The sequence below is a fragment of the Falco rusticolus genome, chromosome 1, assembly GCF_015220075.1.
Source record: "Falco rusticolus isolate bFalRus1 chromosome 1, bFalRus1.pri, whole genome shotgun sequence".
Lineage (NCBI taxonomy): Eukaryota > Metazoa > Chordata > Aves > Falconiformes > Falconidae > Falco > Falco rusticolus.
The window spans coordinates 28,530,467-28,547,793 of record NC_051187.1 but is presented as its reverse complement, the minus strand read 5'-3'; the positions used below and the strand labels follow the sequence as shown (position 1 = coordinate 28,547,793).

The following is a 17,327-nucleotide window of genomic DNA, read 5'->3' as shown; positions in this document are numbered from 1 at the left end:
AAATGAGTTACTCCTGATGTCCACAGGATCATCACTGTAAGCCACAGCTTTATAGCTGAGGTACGGAAACTAACGCAAACCCAATCACAGGTCTCTTCATATTCTAAGAGGATAACTAGGAAAGAAAACATCCAACAAGACAGTGACTCAAAGCCACAAGTAATTCCACTTCCTCAATTTTGAATGGCCTTCAGGCACTCAACTCGAGCAAGAAGAAACTTAAACTGCCTCTTCACAAGACAACCCCCCCACCCCACCCCCGATAATACACATTTTTGTTTTCCATTCTCAAAGGACATGAACATTCCCTTCACTCAGCCTCCTCTGATCACTGCCAGACATCAATGTACCTGCGCAGTTACCTCGTCACTGCTAAAACTTTTGCCAACACTTCAGAGTGTGAAGCCCACCCGACAAAAGTTTAAGGTCTTTAGCAATGTTTGCATTTTGAGAAAGCAGAGGAAAGGTTCAAAGCTGATCAAGCGAATAAGGGGTGGCAGGCAGACAGAGGGAAGGAAGGCACAGGTGCACCATCTTGCACTCCAGTTCTAAGCCTCCCCATCTTCTGCAAGAGAAAGATGGGCAGTAGCATTGCCACAAAGAACTGCCGTGCAAGAAGTTGGGAAGCCTCCCACTTCTGTTTTCTTCCCAGAGCTTAAAGCACTGCGTTATACGCATTCTCCCCAAACTGTTACTTTCTGAGCACAAAAAATACCTGCAGCCGGGGATCATTATGTAATGTATGCATCACCCCAGCTCGATGGCCATGCAAAGTTCATTATTCCCTGGCCGAGGCTTCCAAGCAGAAACAAACCAACCAAAACCCAGAATTTTTATCACACAAACCAGGCGTAATATTCCTAGATCTCTCCTCCACGCTGCTTCTCTTTAAAATCCTACTTACTGGTAACCCACCCATGCTACTGCATTCAGCAGCAGGTCTAAGGCAGGAGTAAGCAGCAAAAAGGAGGACTGAGAGAACTGGCAATGATGAATGCGTACCATTTAAAGTTTTTGACACACCAGAGTTTTTAAAGCAATCTAAAGCAAATGTTATGCTTGATCCCCTTTTCCCAGCACCTCACCTGAGCAGTACCATCGCCACCACGACTTTCTAAGAAACAGGGCATCTGATGCCCCACACCTTCACTCCCAAGCAGGATAAGTAACCAGAACAGAATCTTGCCAAGCGCAAGCAGAACTAAGACACATAATCCCACCGAGCAAAACAGCCCCTGCCAGTCAGATCAGCAGCACCTACTGTCCTAGGACTGAACACCTGTGGCCCTGCAGCACCTCGTTTGACACAGAACCGCACCTGAGCTTCTGGCCTGAACACTACAAGAAGAAATGCAACCATAAGGAGTTCACCAGTCATAACGTGTTTTAAAGCAAAACACCATTTTAGGGGTTTCAACGAAGTCTTGTTTTTGCAACCACTTTCTAATCAGACTTTTCCAGTTTCCAATCTCAACGGTACTAATGGCCAGGATATTGCCCCAAGAAAGGCACAATATTCCAGTATGCCCACTACCACCAAGATGGCCAGACCTTCGAGCAGTTTAAGGACCAGCTGACACAGCAACCTAAGGATGAGTTTGCTGAATACAAACTGTGGCCACATGAAAGAAGACAGAAACATTTCATCTCTCTGAAGAGTTATTCTGGTAGACACTTGACCCTAATAAGACTTCTTCACAGTAACATGAGAAACAATGTAATAGCATAGCATGGCTGGATAGGAATCTGACCAATAACCAGTTTAGGAGTGAATGTATGACCTATTGAAAGCTGAAAGTGCATAGTTTCATAAGGTTTTGTCGTGTGCTTTTTTTTGTTGTTGTTCAGACTTCCAAGACCAATGAGTAAATGATGCTATTAACATAAACAAAAGTAAGTCTTTGTGTAGTCCCAAAACCACAGTTCCTTTGATCCATTCTTTAATGTGTGCCTGATTTTCAAGAATCTCTAATATTTCATTTTAAAGAAAGATGCATCTTAATCGTGAAAGAGCTGTGCGCACTGACAAAGTGGTTGGGACCGAGAAGAGCTTGCTTCGCTGACTGATGTACCGCTAGCGGCTGTCAAACAGGTCCCCAGCAGCATCAGCTTCATGATCCTTCTCCAAATCTCACAGTGAGCTTTAAACAATGATCCAGAACAGCAGATTCCTATCGTTCCACAAACACTGAGCCTAGCTGAAAAAGGGAGGCAAGGCAACACTGTGAAAACCTTTATAATAATTCTGGCTCTGGAAAACTCACTTTCAGGAGGAGATGAAGGAAGCGTGACACTGGCAAGAAATGCTACATGTGATCCAAACTCTCAGCAGCGCAGGTATGACTGACAGCGCTCAGTCTAGCTGCCCTGGGACCATGTCTCAGTGTTTGCCATATTCTCATCTCCGGAAAAACAACCAGCACACACGGCGGCTCAGGGAACCGAGACCAGCCTGCTCATGATGCATGTTACCTAGCATACGTACAGATGAATAAGCAGAACAGTTTTCGAGTGATAAGTGACTGTAAAAGATCTGCCATGTAATCTGGCTTTCACCATGGCCTTTCCTGTCTGGGGGGGCCATCTCCTTCAGGTATTCAGAGGGAGCAGACTGTCGGTGTCACCCATAACAAGGCCCACAAAAGTCCATTTAATATGTTTGTTTTGAGTTACGCAAACCTGGGCCTTAACGAAAGAGTATGGTTTTTCTCCACTCTAACTTAGAGTCCCAAGGAAAGCCATGACCTCAGCCAACAGCCCCTGCTCCGTCCCAAACACCTGATGCAAAAAGAAGCTCCCCGAGGTGCAGCATAACACCCCGCACGCAGCACCCACACCACACCGAGGGGTCAGGGATGGCACCATCCACTTCGGCCCCTGACAGCACCACCTTTATAACATGTCAGACATGCAAGTTAATCAGCCTGGCCCTCTTTTCTCCAAAAGAAGAAATAAACCCCCCTGGACCAGCAGCTTGCGCTGCGCTCACAACTCCGCCGCCTGCACGAGCACTCCTGCAGGAACCCTTCCCAGCTGAAACCGCCTGGGAATAACAAGTGGGATTCTTTACTTTAAATGAAAGGGGAGGAAAAAAAGTTATTTCGATAGCAATGTATTTGTGCTTGCAGAGGTTAAACAGCCGCTTTGAGCACTTACTTGCCACGGCTGGCTTTTTTTAAACTTTTACGTGTATATATTCATCCCTGCATGTAAGTGTGCGCGCAGGGAAGCTGAGCAAGCTGCGCAGCTGTTAAGGAGAGCCGGGATCGCTATTGGCAATCGCTTCACACTCAAACTTATTAAAACACCATTTAAGTCGTTTTTCTTTACTTAGCCAAAGGGGGAAAAAAAAATAAAGTCAACAATCACAAGCGACTACAAAGGCAGGAGATAAGCGCTTCAGGAGCCGCGGAGGGGCTGAGGGGGAGCTGAGTGCGGAGAAATACGGGAATGATCCCTGCGGTGGGAGCGGCGGGGGGGGGGGGGCGGGGAATGGGGGGGGGGCGGCAGGTACGGCCAGGTGTGCGGGGGGGGCGGGGGGGATGCGCAGGGACACAGGGAGATTCGCGGGGAAGGATGCGCGGGGGGGGGGGAAGCTGGCGGGGGGATGCTGGGGGGGGGATGCGCGGGGGGCATGCGGGGGGGGGAGGGGAAGATGCGCGCGGGGGCGGGGGGGGGGGCGGCGGCAGCCCCCGGGCGTCCCGCACCGCGCCGGGGCAGGGGCTGCCGAGGGGGCCCGGGGAGAGCGCGGGGCAGCCCCGCCGCGCGGCCCCGCCCCCGCGCAACGCGCAGGGCCCCGCCGCGCAGGCAGCGCGCCCGGCGGGAGGTGCGCGGCCGCCCGCGGAGCGGGAGCGGGGCCCGCCGTCGCGCCCCGGCTGTCACACGGGCCCGGCAAGGTGCGGCCTTTGTGCGCGGCCGCGCATCTGTCACCGCGGCGCTCCAGGCCGCGCGGCGCACGTGGGGCGGCGGGCCCGGCCCGGCTCTGTGCCGCCAGGTGCGGGCGGCCGGGCCCGCGGAGCCATCTTGGGGCAGGGTCGCCCCCCGGGCGGCGCTCACCTGCACGATCTCGCCCTCGGCGCTCAGCGTGGCCCCCGCGCGGGAGAAGCGGCCCTGCAGCCCGGTGGTGTAGGTGGTGTAGTCGCCGCTGGGGCTGGACTCGAAGAGCACCACCTCCACGAACGCCGTCTCCTTGCCCAGCGCCGCGCCCGGCGCCGCGGCCAGCAGCAACCCGAGCAGCAGCGGCGGCGGCACGGCCGGCCCCGCGCCGGCCCCGCAGCCCCTCATCGCGCGGCGGGGGGGAGCGGCGCCCCGCGGCCGCCGCGCATCGCTCCCCAGCGGCTCCAGCTCCGGGGCCGGGCCCGCGGGCGGCTCAGCGCCCCATGGCAGCGGCCCTCCCGCCGCGCCGCGCCCCGCTCCTCGCCGCCGCCTGCCCCGCGCTCCCCGTCCCTCGCCCCGGCTGCTCCCCGCCCCGCCGAGCCGCTTCCCTTTCATCTGCTCCACGTGACGGGCACCGCGGGGTTATCCCCGCCCCGCGCGGCCTGACCCGCGCCGTCCCTCCCTCGGCGCACACGGGACAGGGCCCCGCGGCGCCCGGCCCCGGCCCCGCCGCGCCGCCCCCCGCCCGGCCCGCCCGCCGCCCCGCCGGGGCTCCGCGGCCTGGCCGCCGCGGCGGAGCGGGGAGCGGGGGGCGCCCTCCCGCCACTGCCGCAGCCGCCCCGCGGCGGGGAGCGGGCCGGGCCGGGGGTGGCCGGGGCAGGGCTGCGGAGCCGGCGGCGGGGGCCCGGGCACGGCGGCGCCGGGCGCAGGCGGCGGGACGGGGACCCCCATGGCCGTGCAGCGCGGGGGGGTCCCGGAGACGCGGAGCCGGCGGCGCCCGAGAGCAGCGATCGGCACCGGGGGCCGCCCCGCCGGGCACGGGCCTGGAAGTCGGTGCGGGTCGGGGCGAGCGCTGCCCCGGCTGCGGGGACAGCGCCGCGGGCTGCCGGGCGCCAGCTCCGGCCCCGGGTGCAGGAAAGATACCGGACAGCCGCACAGGTGGGGGACAGCCGAAGGGGCGACCCTGGGTGGCACGGGGAGCAACGCTAGCGGCACAAACCGTTGGAGGTGTCTTCGGCAGAGAAGGGTCAAGAAGGGATCACGGGAACATACGCTCTGGGCTTCTACCACAAGCCACCAAATACCCGACGCCCCCTCGCACACCCTAACACCTGGGTGCAGCGGATCGAGGGCCGCAGCGCTGCGCCACGCGGAGCGGGAGCGGGCTCCAGCCGGGTAACAACAGGGAAAGCACTATGCAAACAGACCTGGTGGGCAAACGGTGCGAATTTCAGGTTAAGGCGTGCTTCAGTAGGATTTCAGCAATGCAGGGCACCTAGCGTACTAAATAGAAGCGTTTTAATCCCTTAGTGCAAACAACCGCTGCTTTATTTCCCTTCCCCCATGAAGCAAATGGGTGATGCCTGGGACAACACAGGGTTTCCTATGTCGTAATCGGCACAGGAACAGGTTAAACATTGAGAACTTGGGGAGATTCGCTCCCCGCTGAGTCAGCTACATGGTTTCAGGATCTGTAGCAAAAGCAGAGATGTGTGCAGGGGTCACCGTGGTGGTGATGAGAGGGTCATGGTGAACCTGGACTGTGCCTGTCTCATGAGCAGAAAGTCACTTGACATTCCGCTAATTCTCTCTCTTTCCTCCCTAACTTCGGTGGTCTAGGCAAATGATATCCAGACTTTCCAATCCTCTGTCTTCTCGTCCCCTCCAGGAGAGGCAACAGCAAGTCATTTCCAGTCACCGGCAGGTTTTTACGCCCTGCATGTCGGATTCAGGATGCCTTCTTTCTTCACCAAGTATTTCCCTTCTTGCAAAGGTCCTTATGCCACTGTAATCAGGTTTGTTCAACATTCTACTAGTAAAAGTAAACAGCTCGTGTCATAAGTTGCTGTAGGTCAAGGCCTCCCAGCTGTCCTGCACTCGACAGGTATGTCATCAGGTTATCAGCAGTAAGAAGGGTTGGAATTTCAGTGTTGCAGGACAGCGGGGTGCGCACCAGTTGTCACACAAAGGGTAATGAATGAATGGTGCCCCACACACAACGCCTGCCAGTCGGACACTGGCGCAGTTGGAGGAATCGCCCGGCGTCATGGTGTTTGTCCCCCTGTGGCCCAGGCGCACCTGGAGCCGCAGGACAGCCACAGAACTGGACGTACCAATTTGATGAGCTTTTTGTTGAGTATGACTTGCCATATTTGGCAAAAGATTGTCTGTTTTGGGAGAAGTATTTATTTTAAACAGCTCTTCCCTTGCCTCTTGTTTCATTTCTATGATTTCTCAAAAATCATGCCCATGCTGCTTTTGTGGAGCTGCGTGGCAAACTGGATCAGGGAAGAGACCAGGGCTAAAGGAGCCTGGGGCAGGGAGGACAGGGACGGGGCAGAGAAGGTTAGTTTTAAACTGAATCAGCAAGCTAAAATAGTATTGGGAAGAACAGTTTTAGGAGTGGAGGTGGGAACTGGAAATCTAGGAGTTGTAAGAGACCGTGACAAGAGCTCAGTGTGCATGGAACACACAGTTTTAGTCCCACAAAAACTGGGAAGAACCTGAGATTCCTGATTCTTAGCCGTGAAACCGAAAAGTCAAGAATGCTGCGTCTGTCCCTGCTGGTCAACAAAGTGGATGTCAATTTACTTCAGCGGTGTCAGGGCTCAGATGTCAGTTGACGGTCTTAAGATTCATTGCATCAAATTTAAATGCCCCTCATGAGGCATCCGTGAACACTATGTATTTATTTATTTTTCTTTTTTTCTGTTTAATCTTTAAAAATTACATAAACATCAAACCTTGAGATATTATTAGATCTCAAATTTAAATATCAAGAAAATGGGAATTATCCAGATTAGACAATTCAGCAGTGATCTTGTCCCCTGCCCGTCTATACTGTGAAACTCTTCTGTTAGATGGGTCCGTTCTTCCCACAGGGTCATGCTTCACAGGAGGATCCCACTGTCGATAAAAATCAGTGAAGTACAGTGAAAAAAAGTTACAGGTAAGACCCCTGCCTCTGTTGCTAATGAAATGGAATCACCAGTACTTTCCGGCTATTCCCTGGGAAACAGTAGGGCCCCTCCAGGTTAGGTTGGGAGTCAGGAATGCAGAAATGGCAGGGCAAATAAATCTGGAAACTTAACTAGTGAAAAATATGGGAAGGGGCCTCTCTATAACAAGTGGACAGCACCCTACTGTTAAAATACAAGCTGCTGAAGATCCGAGCCACCCCACTGAAGGATCCATATCATTGGACTACAGACACAGCGAAACCGCCTTTGCGGTAGCCTTGCAGTGGGATACTGGGGAGTGACATGAGACACTAGGTCTCAGGTCACCAAGTTCCCTCTACTGGGGCAGAAATCCAAGCAGGAGGTTGCAGGAAGAGAATGGACTGTCTATCATTAAAGCAATCAGATATTTCTAATTGGCTTCCTTCCCAGCTGGCAGCATACAGTTCACAATTCAGTTATTGCCATCGTACTTCAGATATGTTTTCTTTTTTTTTCCCCTGCATAACAAACTGAGGCCCAGGGTCTGAAATACAGCGATCTCAAGCATTTATAACTGCAACTGAGGACAGTGAGAGCTGTGATTTGAACATAATGAAATTATGTGTAATGCCAAATGGCCTGAGAAAGCATGCCCTAGGCACTTGGTCTCTTCTCCCAAGTAACAAACGGAGGGATGAGAGGAAGCAGCCTCAAGCTGCACCAGGGGAGGTTTAGATTGGATCTTGGCAGGGGAAGCTTCTTCACCGAAAGGGTTGTCAAGCACTGGAACAGGCTGCCCAGGGAAGTGGTGGAGTCACCATCCCTGGAGGGATTTATTTAAAAGACTTAGGGACATCATTTAGTGATGGACTTGGCAGTCCTGAGTTAACGGTTGGGTTTGATGATCTTAAAGGTCTCTTCCATCCTGAATGATTCTACGATTCTATCTCGGAAGAGGGCAATCAACACTAGAAGATGCTTTTGACATAAAACATCCTACCTCTCATTTCCCTTGCATAGAAACAGGTATTACAGAACCCTCCTCACCCCACACTGCTCTTGAGAGAAAACAGTGTAAGTACCCAGGTGCTACTGTGATGAATGCTATAGAAAAAGCCCAAACCAAAATTATTTTGTGCTGAGAGCGGTGCTGGAATACTGCGTGGGGAGTGTAGCTCTGCACATCAGGCAAGGAGAAAACAACACTGAGTTGCGAGCCACTGGCCACGTGTCCCTCGGCCATTCTCACCATTAAAGGAGGCAGGAATGCAGCTGCCCTGGTACTGCCATCCCTGTAATCGAAAATACATTTGGATGAAAGCTGCTTTCTGTCACTGCATCTGTGCAGTCAACCGCAAATACAGCACACTGGAGAATCCCTTCTACAGCCTCTTTTAGCCTCATTTCATAATGAAATTAAACATATGCTATCTGCCTGTCAGCCTTGTTGCTCTTCTGAACCTATTAGCTAATTTTAGCCAAGCTTAAGGGCAGAACAGAGGTCTTAAGATAGTGCGTTCTTGCAAATTTTGTGAAAATCGGAGGCTCTGGACTCTGGGTACTGCAGCAGTATCCAAAACAGACATGGGGGAAGCAAGGGCAGCAGGAAAACATATGAGAAACTGAGCGTTTTCAATTCTACCGTCCAAAGAGCAGTCAGTTGTCAAGTCCACATTTTTAAAATAAAACAATCCACTCTAATTGTATCCCACTTAATTAACATGAAGCTTTTGTAACTGTATTTGCATTCTAAGGGGTTGCCGCCAGGAAAGGACATAAAGTAAATGTGTGTGCATGTAAATGTTTGGTACGGAGCTGTGTCGCTCAGGGGGCAGGGGGCAGAGGTTGGTGCAGTTCAGCTGTTACACATTCTGCATGGCAGGAGCCACAAAAAAACCTGTATGCACAGCAGCAGATTAGTCACAGCATATGTTGTCTTTTCCTTGATGAGGATGCTTAAGGAATGCAAAAGGAAGGGAAGAAAAACGTAGGTTATTGAAGGGAGGTGATAAGCGCAGGGGCCCAGAGATATTAAGAACATGCATCTTTGAAACAAACCATCTTTAGCTCTGCTGTTTTCGTATTAACTCATTTGTCCTCTGGTACTGAGGGACCCTCCCCAAAACCTAGTACCAGTTATTAGTGTAGCAAAGAGCGGATGACATTTTCCATTAAGTGTTTTCTTAAGACACATTACCAAAACCCAGCCTCTGGCCAGTCTGCAATGCTGTTGGTCCCTGACGATTCAGTTTGCAGTAAGTACGCCAGTATCAGAACTCACAAGACCGCCTGAACTTTCAGCCAGCAATAATGTGCATTTTTAAATACACTTTTTTTCCTCGTATATTTTCTTAGATTCTAGCATAATAAAGGAAAAGATGACCCTTTTTCAAAGAAACAAACTAACCAATGGGCACGGATTAAAAGTATTTTAGTCACTGTGATTTTTGAATTTCCGTTCAGCTGAGATTATCTCTGGTATCAGCCGGACCTTGTTGGCAGCACAGTTCATCTCTCATCCACTTTGTACAGAAAAAAGAAAATCTCTTACAAGGGGCCACCCAGATATGTTAAGTAGTGAGAAAAAGTGGTTCTTACACCCATGATTTGTCATAAGAAGTGACTTGATAGCAGTAGATGACAATGCAGCGTGGGTACGCTTCAGTGGGAGGCCCCTTGGCAAGGGTGAGGGCAGCCTGTCACTGCAGAGCCCGACGACTTGACTCTCCCACTGGCGAGCAACCACCTTGTCATATTTAGGCTGTGAGTATTTGCAGGTAATACTGTACCCACGTGGGGAATACTGATTGTTTTTCCCTTTAACTACCAGGTAGTCAATGTACATTTCACAAGCTGCCACTTAAAAACCAAACCAAACCAAACAAAACCCAAAACAAACAAACAAAACAAAAAAAAAACCAAACAAAAAACACAAAAAACCTCTAACTAACCACCACTGCTGTCTCCAACTAATAAAAGTGTTCCGAACGTACAGTGGCAAAAGGGAATGGTGGCTGAGAATAAGCTCTATGTGAAAAAATGGATCATATTTTAGTAGAACAACTTGGTCCTAATTTCCTTCTTTTCTTGACAATGACAACTGAGGAACAAAAATTTTATTCCTGGGAAAACTGGTTTCCATCAGTTCTTACTACTGTAGAAGGGCTGATAGAAAAACCAGCAGTTTATCCCTCCCATAACTGCACAGATTAATTCAGATCATAGACAATTGCTTCTCATCCTCCTACCTATTGATTCTACAAAGGCAATTAAAGAATCGGTGATGACTACAAGACACCTCATTTCTTCTCTTGTCTTTGAAGTCATAAAAGCATCATCAGGCTTTTAGATGCAGTAGCGAGGTTATGCTCGTACCCAGCATGAACAGGTGAACAGGCGTAATGTCCCAGGAGAACTGTCACCCAACACAGAGGACCCAAGTGACGAGTCACCAAGGGAATTCCAGCTAAAGTGCTGAGCTACCAGTGGCACTAAATAAGATGCTGAAAGAGCTGAGCATCGGCATAATGAACATAAAAAAGGTTATATACAAGTGGGTACATCCTCAGGTTAAGTTAGACAATAATCAGGGTTCCAGGCTGCTGCTGTAACTATGACAAAGTAAACAACTTGCAAAGGCGCTGAGCCCAGTTATCTCATTTAAAACAGCTAATCTTACAGTGTTGAGAGCATTTCCTGAAAACTGGAGCATATTATTAGTTTCCATGGTGATGCTGTGATGATACAGGAGAGATGCGAGATTTCTGTAAAGAAATTCAGTGATTCCAAAACAGCAGACTTGAAGTTTCCCCAGGACAGTAGGCTGGAGTGAGATGGTATTTTGACCCAGCTTCAAACAATGGAAACTGCCTATGTTTGATAAATAACTGGCTTCGTGATTTAAGAAAATTTATTCTTGATGCAATTTTATGAGGTACCCCCATACTCTGTTGAGTTAGTAAGATCTGTTATTCCCTCAGTCTCACCAAGGAACACAAGGCGCAATCTAAGAGAAGTCAGTGTAGTGGCAGCACACGTAAGAAAAACAAAACTGAAACAAAATCCAGACTCTTGATCCCTACCAGGAACTACTTTAGTCCTGATTTAGTAGTCTAACTCATGATACTATAGTGCTAGCCAACACTGCATAAAAATAACCATGTTTAGAAATGCAAATCTCATTAAATCGAATCATCACACTTGTCGCAATATTCATTGCAACAAGAAGAAGACTTACTTTGCAGAACCGCAAGGTGAGGAAAGGATCCCTGGAAAAAAGCACGTAGCCAAGCCACTCAAGGGATACTGCAGCAGTCCTATTTGATGGAACACCAAGGGGCATTTCAGTTCTGTGGCCTGAGGAACAGCTGAGTCCAGGAGGCTCAACCTACTCGGTTTATTCAAGTAAAACTAAAGTAGTAATCTGATCATGGTCCCATGGATTATCTGTCCAGGCAGAAAATTTAGTGCAGGCAGGAAATGCAGCATGAACTTGGCTAAAAACTAAAGCTGCATCAATTCAAGCAGCAGGCAGGGTCCATTTTAAACAAGGCAACAGGTTACTGTTGCAAGCTTAGCTAGCAATGATGGTAACTTTTGTATCACTTCAGTAATTAATAAACAAGCAAGACTACCCTTTCTTTTAGCTCAGGCCATGACATTTAGGTTTGATGAAGGCATCTTTTTGATGAAACTGTATGTACCTGTATTATAAGAAACTCAGATTAAATAACCACAGGGAATTTCTTCTGGCCTCATTCTGTGAGCAGAAGCCTTGCCCTGCTAGCTCTGAAACAATCAGAATTTCATCCCACTATTACTACTAACCTTCTATTCTCTTATTTCATGCACTTCCTTGTTAAACAGACATACCTCACTGAAACGTTTTACGGTATTTGAGACTAGGTAAGGAATTAAAGAAAGAAGAACTGGATAGAAATATTAGTTCTTTACGTTAACACAGTTACTCTTACTTAACCAAACTAAAAGACTCATTAAAACACACTATTTGACTAAGACGTATTTTCCATAAAAGCACTTGTCAGACTCCTGTGCAGCAGAAGAACATAAGCAGTGAAAAACAGTTCTGTAATCTCACTGTGGAATAAAATGAAAACTTTATTTACATATGACCAGATTACAACCAGTGGCCAAAAGAAGGCCAGAAAGGCTACAGCATGAAACATTTTATACTGCAGTCAATAATGTTCTGCAGCCCATGAAGGGCTGCTTTTAAGCACGCAATTCCCAGTTGCTCTGGGGCTGGAGAGGCCAGCATGGTGGCCCTGGTGGGTTGGCGGGGGGTGGGCATGCTGTCCCTGGCTCCTGATAAAGCCAGGGAGGTCTTCCCTTTCCTCTGTACGCTTCCCACAGAATTTGAGAGCTTCCTCTAAGAGGACCCAGAGAGAGGTGTGCTGTGCTGTGTTCGGATAATCCCTGTGTGATAATGCAGTGTTGAAGTCCTGGGCAGAAAGCTGGTGAGAAGGGGGCTTAGGTCTGGTAAGAACCTGAGTCAATAAACCCAGATTTCTGTTATCATGGACACAAAATTTCAATCTGGTTCCTAAAATGATCAAATTCTCTAAGGAATTGCCTTTACTACCATCATTACCGAGGAACTTTACCGCTCTGACAGAAACAGTTGTGTGCGTGCCGTTTGCCCCTATCAGCAACCCATGTAATGCACTCGTTTTATATTAACAGTCTGATAGAGAATCACCTCCTTCCTTCCCCAATTAAGAACAATAAAATCTCATTTCTGCATCAGACTTCAAATACTAATTTTGAAACACACTGAATTGGAAAATCAGGCTGTGCGCGATGGCTGCAGGCAGGCAGGCTAGTTCCTGCATTATTGCTCCAAGGCACCTAGGGAAGTTGAGAATGTGGGCACATGAACAAGTTACTGCCAGGTAACTGTGGCATGAGATTACTTCACATTAACTAGAGGATGGAAACATACACACAGTTACCTCAAACATTTATAGGTTATAAATTCAGATGCCAGCTTGATCACAGTGATTCATTTGTTTGCCCATGCTTAAGACACTGTCTTTCCTTTCAAAGTCCAGTTGAAACACAAGAGAAACTGCAAAGAACATCACTGACTAATCAAGAAGAAAATTGCCAGTACACTGGATGAAAATGGAAGAATTATGATACACCAATTACATTTTAAACACCACCAAAATAAGCAAGTCTGGATAGTACCAGTACATTTGTTGATAACCCTTGTTTAAAAGTAAGTCAAAGTATTCTAAATATTCTTTTTAATGGTTTATGAGTGCTATAAATGTTTGTTTTAACTAAGACCAGCAATTTCCCTTTGAAGCCTGTTTATGCTGAGATATAGTTCTACTTATATCCGTTCCACCTAAAGGAAGAAGTGTCTGCCTTTTGCTTCAACCAAACTAGTAAACTGAAGTGAAGGAAAAAGGGTCCCACTGTGTAATTGTAAACTACCTGACTCAACAGCTTCCTCCTACATTACAGATATTTATTTAGCATTTACCTTGGAATCCTGGGCTGTTACGACACGTGAGTTTAAGAAGGAGGTGGCATGTCCGAGGTACCCTTGTGTAGATTGAAGAACGTTGTAGAGGGATTCAGGACATACCTTCATTGCGCGGTGCAGTGTGGTGACACCTATGCTAACTTTAAACAGGTATCAGAAGCAACCTCACACCAGACAGTTCTGCACAACGAGAATGAGGTTTTGATGAGCAGAGAGTTTTTCATGAAAGCATTTCTTAAATCGAACTTAAGATCCATCAAACTGTATCAGAGAAGTCCTCATAGCAAATTCTAGTGTCCATCAGCAGGACACGGAGAGCTGCATGGCTCATTCACACTCCCACATCTGCCCTTCCAGATGATTTCCATAACTGATAACGGACTACCATCCACCTTCCCTATGTGTTTTAGCATTGTGCCCTGCAGAAGCCAATACTATTACAGCTTATTTTATAAACAAATGATACTGCTATACCTCCTAATAAGCAACAGAAGCAAGAGCTGTCCTTTCTCCAGTAAATTCAAGGCTATGTACGTGCCTGCCTTTTTTCATCACCACATAAAATTGCTGTTCCACACCTCCGGAGACAGGACTGGCCAGCCCAGAGGAAGGCTTGGTGCTGACGGCAGCTTCGCTGGTACATCCGAGCGCTCGGGGAGCTCCGCTCCGGGGGCAGCAGCCGGGGCTCGGGGGGTCCCCAGCAGCCGCAGGCGCTGCTGGCACCGGCCTCGGGAGCCGTGTCGGGGTGCACCGAGGCTGAGCCACCAGCAGGTGACCTCCCAGGCTCAAAAAGCCAGGCGAGCTCTGGCCAAGCACACCAAGTATGTGCAGCACATGCCGAACTGTGTCCAGAACCACCAGTTCGCATTGCAGACCCCTCCCGCAGCCTCTCGTTTCCATGCGGCCGAACTCCCCTATCGCCATTTGCCACAGGAAGCCAACTGTAACGGACAAAATGGTTTTGTATTTATGAAGCCATGTTTCCATCATTATCATCAATTATTCTAAATTAAAGTAGCAAACTATTGTAACTTGGCAGCTTAATTAAAGACCAAAAAAGAAAAATCAGTGGAGATTTACGTTAAGAAAAAGTGCCATGCCGCTGCTGCTTTGCTTCTTTTTAAAGTTTGGAAACACAATTTATCCAAGTAAACCAGCACTGAAGCAACCCAAATTAACCAACAGACTAGCCACGACCACTTCAGTAGAAAAAATTATTTGTGAACAAAATTCTCTCTTAATGTTTGAAAAGTTAAGGTTTCCGATGTTTTAAACAATGTGCAGTCTTTTGAAATCTTTATGAAGGGGAAGCACTCTGACGTGGGAACCCTTCACTCTCTCTGTACATGCCAATGCCTACTGAAAGGAAAAGATAATAATGAATTATTAGGCCTGTAGAACTGAAATAGGTTAAACTGCACTAAGAATACCCTTATTTAGGTAACTGCAGCCATTTCTTTTTGCCAGCTCTTTTCCAATATACCGTACAAGTTTACATGAGAGTTGCAACACAACAGATGTGCACGATGCATTCCTTCAGGGTACTCACCAAGCACGCAGGCACAGCAGATCGTGTTACCCAAGAAAGAAAAAAGACTACTAAGAAATATGCTTAGGAAATCATTGCTGTATGGTGCTTGATCATCTAAATCCTCTGCAAGGATAGATGGGAACAGAATGAATTTGGAAAAAATTTGGAGCCATATCTTCCAAGATTCTCCACATTCATTCATTCTGCAAGAGGGGCCCTCAAATGCATCCATACAAATGTATTTCACTGTGCTCTTGCACCCCTGAGATCGCTCTGTGTCAGCTATACTCCCTCCTGGTTACACCACCATGAAATCCTAGATTGCTGTTGATTTTACATGTTTGTTATGTCAACGCTTAGTAATTTCTTCTCTCATAATACTGAAGAAGCAACCAATGTAAAATAACATACCCTGCATATTTCTGGAAATCACATTTGCATACAACCTAAATATTGACACTTCTGTATTTACCTCAACATGGTTGTTGCTATTTCTGTGGTAAATATATGGTACAAGTTGCTGTTCATGCGGCCCTACTTCAAGCAATACACTGTTTAAAGTGAACAATAGGTAAGCTACACAAAATAAATTTGAAGCACACAGTTAAAGTGTATAATGTATCAGCTACTGATACTTATTGCAATGGATAAACCCTGTGACATGAAGAACTCCTATGACTAAAAACAACAGATAGATTTTGCCACTTCTGACTACCAAAAGCAAAAAACATTCTTAAAATGTGACTAGCTAAAATGAAGGAATTACTGCATTAACAACTGAGTCATTCATATGAAGGTGAGTTAAGAAACAATTTACTCTGTTTCATCTTAGGTTATCTGTTACATTAAAGACTCACCTGAGTTACAAGATCCAACTGGCACTTTGAATTAATCACCTTAAAGCACCGCATTTTCCACATTCATGTACTAGTATACATTCTATTTAATTAGTATATAAAAGGCTCCAACTGTCCCTGACCATTTACATACGAGTTATCATTAAAGTCAAGTGCTAACAGAGCAAATAAATTAGGCTACCAGAAAGGAAGCACAACAGACTCGTCCCTCTGGGGACACCAGCTGTCAGCCTGTGCCCTCAGAGCATTCAGCAAATCAAACCCATATGAGCAGGAGGCAGATGATCCTGACCACAGCCCTCATGTTTTGGGTCATGCTGGACCCCTGTTGAGGTAGAGCTGGTTCCTAACCTGACATCTCCTTTCCTCTGCCTCTTTTCAAGCAGGGTCTCTTAGGACAGCTGGAGGCAGGCTTCTGCATACAAAAGGCAGGAACTAGGTGAAGGCACCTAAACCAAAGAGTATAAGGAAATAATTTCAAAATTACAAACAAAAGTTGCCGGGACTCTCAGGGGCTCTGAACTTCTGAAGGGATTTCAAAGCCCAGGGAATGGCTAAGAAATAAGATAAGGTTTTTCCTTTCAAAAGCTGGCACTGCTCCAAAGAAGAGCTTGCTTCTGTCAATAGGAAGCAGTCATCAAGTTTTCCTAAGCACAGTTGTTTACCTCCCAAGAGTATTTTCCGAGAACAGGTTCCAATTCTGTACCAGGATGTGCAAACAGAAAAACTTACTGGAACAGGAGCTTTTGGGCAAGTGAGATTTCGACAGTTGGCTGTTTTCCTCAGAGAGCTTGCTCAACATGTTAAACACAAGGGCATGCAGTGATAGGATGAGGGGTAATGTTTTTAAGCTGAAAGAGGACAGATTTACATTAGATATTAGGAAGAAATTCTTTACTGTGAGGGCAGCGAGACATGGGAACAGTTTGCCCAGGGCAGCTGTGGGTGCCCCATCCCTGGCTGGGCTCAAGGCCAGGCTGGACGGGGCTGGGAGCAGCCTGGGCTGGGGGGGGGTGTCCCTGCCCGTGGCAGGGGGTGGGAACTGAGTGATTTTTAAGGTCCCATCCAACCCAAACCATTCTGTGATTCCAGAACACAGGCTGTCAGTTCACCTGGACAGCACAAGAGCAAGCTCAGTCTCTTGTATGGCCTGATATTCTGCAATATCAGCCCCAGCGATGCACTCACTGCATCGCCTCAACTCAGTGTAGTACCTTCACCTTTCTTCTTTCATTTGTGACTACCACCACCAATGTATCACCACGCATCAATGTACAAAGGTGGACAATATCTCTCAAGTAACATCACCTCTAAAGACAGAACTCACAGCACACAAACTCTATCCCCTAGTTTAGCCAAGACCTTAATCACATTTGGAAATTACGTTA

General features: G+C 47.9%; 2 protein-coding genes and 1 long non-coding RNA gene across 8 annotated transcripts in view; 1 reads left to right on the top strand and 2 right to left on the bottom strand.

Moving 5' to 3' along the window:
- Positions 1-4,408, bottom strand: part of ZNRF3 (zinc and ring finger 3) — a 96,080-nt gene extending 91,672 nt beyond the window's left edge. The window contains exon 1 of one of the 2 annotated variants that reach the window (XM_037375312.1): positions 4,057-4,408. In XM_037375312.1, coding sequence (XP_037231209.1) covers positions 4,057-4,284 — 228 coding nt within the window. In that variant the 5' untranslated portion in view covers positions 4,285-4,408. The remainder of the gene's footprint in view (positions 1-4,056) is intronic. The other variant, XM_037375313.1, reaches the window with a different exon arrangement.
- Positions 4,409-4,820: 412 nt separating this feature from the next.
- On the top strand, positions 4,821-13,472 carry LOC119142404. 3 transcript variants are annotated; one of them, XR_005102255.1, is made up of 4 exons: positions 4,821-5,271; positions 5,765-5,849; positions 6,025-7,045; positions 13,104-13,472. XR_005102255.1 is itself a non-coding variant. In XM_037375310.1 (3 exons), exons 1-3 carry the CDS (start codon positions 4,826-4,828, stop codon positions 7,020-7,022), a joined length of 576 nt encoding a protein of 191 aa, XP_037231207.1. In that variant the 5' UTR covers positions 4,821-4,825; the 3' UTR covers positions 7,023-7,794. The 3 variants fall into 3 exon arrangements, 1 of the variants encoding a protein (XP_037231207.1); XR_005102254.1 differs by lacking the exon at positions 13,104-13,472 and adding an exon at positions 7,951-9,895; XM_037375310.1 differs by lacking the exon at positions 13,104-13,472 and having other exon boundaries at positions 6,978-7,794.
- Positions 5,407-15,928, bottom strand: LOC119142405. Of its 3 annotated transcripts, none has more exons than XR_005102256.1 (3): positions 15,101-15,928; positions 8,287-14,492; positions 5,407-7,002 (listed from the first exon to the last, which is right to left on the bottom strand). It is a non-coding gene; the product is annotated as an uncharacterized LOC119142405 (long non-coding RNA). The 3 variants fall into 3 exon arrangements; XR_005102257.1 differs by having other exon boundaries at positions 13,549-14,492; XR_005102258.1 differs by having other exon boundaries at positions 14,026-14,492.
- Between the last annotated feature and the right edge of the window lie 1,399 nt (positions 15,929-17,327).